The 6,022-nt window shown below is 39.4% G+C and overlaps 1 protein-coding gene across 1 annotated transcript; it reads left to right on the forward strand.

The window, feature by feature from the left end:
* Positions 1–570: 570 nt before the first annotated feature.
* Positions 571–5,914, forward strand: LOC121963377 (collagen alpha-1(XXVIII) chain-like; the record flags this gene model as incomplete). The annotated part of the gene is made up of 6 exons (XM_042513662.1): positions 571–639; positions 1,592–1,672; positions 1,770–1,805; positions 2,824–2,860; positions 3,996–4,550; positions 5,754–5,914. Coding segments are annotated over 6 exons (939 nt in total), but the record flags the coding sequence as incomplete, so codon positions are not given.
* Between the last annotated feature and the right edge of the window lie 108 nt (positions 5,915–6,022).

Here is a 6,022-nt window from a genome sequence, read left to right on the forward strand (position 1 = left end):
ATTATTACGCAATTATGTGCAGTACAATGCTTAAAAATATTTTTTAACTGTTGAGTTTGGCACCTTGTTTTTTTACTTTTTTGCTAGTTGGCACTTTGTTTTTTTACTATTTAAATTATTCTTTTGCTGCTTATCTTGTACACACAATGCAAATTTCCTCATTGTGGGATGAATAAAAGAAAATCTCATCTCTAATCTTAAGATCTGGCCGTTTTGCAGCGGCCATCAGAGCCTGTTACATCCTATATTGTCCTATTAACAGTAATTTAGTGATAAAATATTTTTTTCACAGACAAATTTAGGTGCTACATATCGGCAAACTTCACAAGAAGGATTATTAATTAATTAAAAATGACTTCAAATTAAATAGTAACCACGCACACCGCTGATGAAGGATGCAAAGGTGTCTAACATCAAAGCTGAACAGTTTCGGTGTGAATGCAGAAAACAAATCTATCTGGTTTAGAGTCTCAGCCTCACGAGTTAAAGACAGACGAGAGAAACTTTATTTTACCTTCATTATGATTTGAATAAGTTCTCTCTGACATGCACCGCGCTCTGTGTTTGCAGGGGGAGACTGGATTTCAGGGGATCCCCGGCCCCAGAGGTCCTCCGGGACAAGGTCTGCAGGGAGACAAGGTAACAATATGACGTCAGCTCGGCTGTGTGAACCTGTGTTATAATAACCACAGTAAACACGAAATACAATTACTTCAAACAAAAGTGAAAAAATAACATCAGCTCATAGAAAAATTAAATTTGTGAACTGCAGAACACATGTAATCTAATATTCATCAAATGATTTCAATGACAGTTTTACAGATGTTTTCATGTGTACAGGCACTCTGTTAACCCTTTGAAACTTGAGCAAACTGGTTTGATTTTTTAAATTATTATTATTATTTTGTCATTTTTGCCTTTATTAGATAGGACAGATCAATAGCGTGAAAGGAGGAGAGAGGGGATGACATGCAGAAAAATAACTGCCTTCATTCAGGGGACGCCTGCTTTATCCACTCAGCCACCAAACGCCCCGAAGTGGTCTGATTTTTTGCAAAAACATTCAGAGGTGGTGATGAGAAACTTATTAGGACATGGCTCAAAAATTTTCAATTTAAAATTAAAAAAAAAAAAAAACAAGAAAATTACCTCCCAAAAAAGTGCAGAAAATTGAAAATAAATAAAATGATGATAAATAAATACAAACTTTTTTGTATTTTCTTCTGTAACAATAAATACATAAATACATAATTATAATAATTATCAATATAGTTTTCTGGACATTTTTGTAGTTTTTTTCTTTATTTACCCGCATTTTTTTTTTTTTTTACTCATTTTAGGTCATTCTCTTGTCACCTTTTACATATTCCTTACAATTTGTGGGAAAATTTCTTGCAACATTCTCACTGCTCTCAAACATATTTGCTCAGGTTTCAAAGGGTTAAACAGCTTGTAAACAGTGTCTGAAAACAGCACAAGAAAACTGACATGGATCCAGGTTTCAGTGGGTTAAAGGTTAAAAAAAACACCTCTTTCTTTTGCAGCCCTCCTGCGTGAATCAAAAACAACGTTTATTTTTTTCCTCCTGCAGGGAGAACGAGGCTTCAGAGGGGAAAAAGGCAAAAGGGGAGACAGAGGAGAACCCGGAGAACCCGGAGCCACCGGACCTTTGGTCATAAATCATACTTTTAAGAGTGATATAAATGCTTTTCAAGGAAACCTTAGAATATGTGATCAGATAATAAATGATGATCTCTTTGCCATCACAGGGTAGAGTGGGACAAAAGGGAGACCCTGGACTCACGGTGAGTAACGGGCATCGCTCTGTAGCAGTAATGTTGAGACGTTGGTGTGTTTTTTATTATTTAGGCGCTCTGCTTCAGCTCATGGGGTTTAAGTGCTGTGTTTGACTCACATCCACATCAGATGAACAGAGCAGGAGTTGTAACACTTTTTACATATAAAAAAGGGTTTTACTCCCATAAATTTAGGCTCAAGAAAGTAATTAAAATGAGTTATTGTAAACTTAAATATAACCTTAACCCTCTGAAACCTGGAGCGACATCACTTTTCTTGTGCTGCTTGTTGGTGCGATTTCTTTCAAAAACATTTTATTTTCAAGGGCAATGAGCAACTTTGTAAGAAATATTCCACAAATTGCAAGAAATGAGTAGATTCAGAAATTGAGTTCTTTATAAATTTAGAGGAAAATAATTTTAAAAAAAAGAAAAAAGCTAGGGAAAAACTACATTAATAATGATTGTGATTACACATTTAAAATATGTTATTTTTTCCATAATCATTTGATTCTTTTTTTAAAATGTATTTTTACTGTTTTTGAATTTATTTATTTTTTTTAGCTAATTTTCATGTAATTTTCTTGCACTTTTTTCTAATTCTTGCCCAATTTTGTGTAACTTCTTTTCTGGCTCATTTCCTCCTTCACTTCGCATCGAAAGGAGCCAGTTGAGGTGGTTCGGGCATTTGATAAAGACGCCTTTCTTTAGAGATTTTCAGGACTCAGAGGTGCACCAGAACAAGACGGAGCAACAAAATATCTGATCTGGCTTGTGAAACCTCGGGGGGTTAAAACTACCTTGTTGCAGCCGTTCAGCGCCGATCAGCAGCAGAAAAAAGATGGATGGAAATAAACTAAGAACTGTCCATAAACATCTCAAACTGCTCCAATTGATTTGGATTTAAACGCCCTCAAATTAAAGCTGAAAGACAGAAGTTTGTCCTCATAATCACAGATTCATTTCTTTACTGTAACTCAGCAACAAGTCAGTTTATAGTTAAAATTTTGCACGTTCTGTTTCACAGAGGGAAGAAATCATCAAAATAGTGAGATCCATATGCAGTAAGTAACCAGAAACTCACATTTTGAATTTGTGTCGATCCTTTCTGTCTGTGTGCTGTAACAGAGTTGCTCAAAGTGTGGCTCGTGGGCCAATGGTGGCCCACAGAAACATTTAATGCGACCCCTGAACCTGACATGAAATACATGCATTATATTTTAATCCTCGGCAGCCCTTTGCAATATTTTCAGTAACAAAACTTGGCTTGCATCAAATTGTGTCTCCCTAACGAGCGTCTGTCAGGTTGGTTGTCTGGAAACTCGTGACAGTGAGTGTGCAGCTCATCCTCATCCCAACTCGTCACATGTTGCCGCTTTGCAGTGGACTTCTGCGTCTACATATTACGCTCGACGTGTCATTCTGCGTCTGCTGTTGATGTTTTGGGATACCGCTACCGTGATGTCAGCACAAGCACATGGTGGGGTGATGCTGCATGTGGTTATGTTTCGGCAACAAATGGGCATGGCAACCAACATCAGGACGTCAACAAAAGCACATGCTGGCATGGATGGTTTGAATTAGAAAAAAGAGGCACATCGTAAAAAATACATCACACTCAGACTCCCACATGAAAGTCGCCCCTCCTGCCCGCCGTACAGGTGCCCTCGCGCTCCTGATATTACGTTGTTTCCAGCAGAAGTTCGACCTGACCACCGCCCACCAGCGTGTAATAACACCGCGACCACCACGTTTTCTGACACCTTTCGGCAGCATTTCATGCAAACATAAAATTTGACTTCTGGCGTTGCGATCTTACTCCACCCCCAAAGCGTCACGTTACAAGTTCAGAATAACAACAGGCTGAAATGTCACACCGAATCATGTTTTGTCACATCTTTAATAGCCTTCGGCTGCTCATACTGATTTTTTAATATTTTATATTATTTTTATGCATGCAGTTGATCTTATCTGTCTTATTTTATGTTACATTTGTTTTTAAATGTGCTATATAAATCAATTTGATTTGATTTGCCAAAAGTTTGTGTACGTTTATGTGGACGACTGCATTTTCCCGCGGCTGGCTCCCTAAACTGGCACCCAGTCATCAAAACTTTGCTGTGTGTGAAAAGTGTCGTGAGATAACTTCTGTTGTAAACGTCTGAATATCAGTAAAACTGACTCGATTTGGTCCTTCAGGTTGTGGAGTGACCTGCCGCCAAACCCCCTTAGAGTTGGTTTTTGTGATCGACAGCTCGGAGAGCGTCGGCCCAGACAACTTCAACGTGATCAAAGACTTTGTAAACGCCCTGATCGACCGAGCCTCGGTCAGCCGCGACACCACGCGGGTCGGTGTGGTCCTCTACAGCCACATCAACATGGTGGTGGCCAGCCTCAGACAGGAAGCCACTCGGGATGAGATCAAGTCCGCCGTGCGCTCCATGACCTACCTTGGCGAGGGGACGTTCACGGGCAGCGCCATCCAACAGGCCAACCAGGTGTTCAAGGCGGCGCGGCCAGGTGTGAGGAAGGTGGCCATCATCATCACGGACGGGCAGGCGGACAAGAGAGACACGGTCAGTCTGGAGAGGGCCGTGTCCGAGGCTCAGGGGAGTAACATCGAGATGTTTGTGATCGGCGTGGTGAACGAGAGCGATCCACTGTACGAGGAGTTCAAGAAGGAGCTCAGTCTCATGGCGTCTGACCCCGACAGCGAGCACGTGTACCTGATCGCTGAATTCAAAACACTTCCAGGTGAGTCATTCTCAATAATTACATTAGAATCAAACATGGAAACATGACAGGAAGAAGGAAAATGGTAAGAGAGAAAACTGAAAAAAAGGGGCAGGATCTGATAAATATTCACTTCCTCTTACGTCGTCTCGGACATGAAATACTCAGATTTGTTTCCTGAATATGTCCGATGGGCATTCTGGTATTGTTTTTCTTGCATATATTTTATTTTGTTCCCCTATTTTACTTGGCATATTCAAAATTAAGATCTAACTAACAAACTAATTTTATGTTTCAAATGTGGCTATTGGCAGGAAATTGTCCATGTGCACGTAGTTGGTAATTTGAGATTTGAACTGAAGGCCAAAACTGCAATTCAGGACTCATAAATGATGTGTGAACTTTAATAGAAAAAAGTTTTTTTCTCTTGTAGAGAGAAAGACAAGATTTGGGCTCAGGAAATGTCCAAAAATTCATCTGCACATTAAGTTGGAAATTTCAAACAATTTCACCTGCTGACACTTGGTGGCAACAAAGAGCTGCTACTGCTGTTTCATCCTCACACACTCATCAGTGAGCGGAAACAGCCGAGTCTGAACATTAACCCCTTAAAAAACTTAAATTTGCTTGATTTCTGTCAGAAACATGAAAATCAGGTAATGAGCAACTTTAAAAAATGACCAAAAAATATGAGAAAATTAGCCAAAAAAAATTATAGCAAAAGATCCTATGTAGATATATATATATATGTGTGTGTGTGTGTGTGTGTGTGTGTATACTGATACAAGTTTCTTGGTATTTTTCCTTGTTATTTGAAAATATTTTAATTACTCTCTCTCAATCAGCCAATTTTTAAAGTAATTTTCTTGCCATCTTTTACAGTTTTTTGTAATATGCGAGACATTTCATATGAAGTTGCTTGTTAACTTTTTTCCCATGTTTTTGAAAGAAATCACATAAATTTGCTCATTTTTTCAGACGTTTATATGCTTGGCAAAGGCACAAAAAAAGGATGACAATCCAGGTTTCAAAGGGTTAATGTTCCAGAACAACAACTACCCTGGTGCTCTTGAGCAAGACAACTCAAACTGCTCAAATTGTGGCTGACAGAGAAGCCACTTCAGGGAATCTGTGCACCTGTGATGTCCTGCAGTAACAGAGATTAAAGTACGCAGTGAGAGTATTTCTATTTATGAAATATTTACTGTTTTGTTTCATTTGCAGCTCTGGAGAGAAAACTGCTGAGTCAAATCTGTGAGGACGGAGAGAGACATTTGTTCAGCTCCAGACTCCCCGAGGTCTCGGGTAACATTCGAGAACCTCCGTACAGGACCGGTACCGACACGCCAACCTTCACTGGAGACATCAGGAGGGTTCAGACGGTGGTTTGTCTCTTTTTCTGTTTAACCCTTTGAAACTTGACCAAAATGGCTTAACCTTTTTCAAAATCATGGGAAGAAGGCAACTTTACAAAAAGTGGCCCAAAAATTTGC

Source organism: Plectropomus leopardus, unplaced genomic scaffold, assembly GCF_008729295.1.
Source record: "Plectropomus leopardus isolate mb unplaced genomic scaffold, YSFRI_Pleo_2.0 unplaced_scaffold11054, whole genome shotgun sequence".
Classification (NCBI taxonomy): domain Eukaryota; kingdom Metazoa; phylum Chordata; class Actinopteri; order Perciformes; family Serranidae; genus Plectropomus; species Plectropomus leopardus.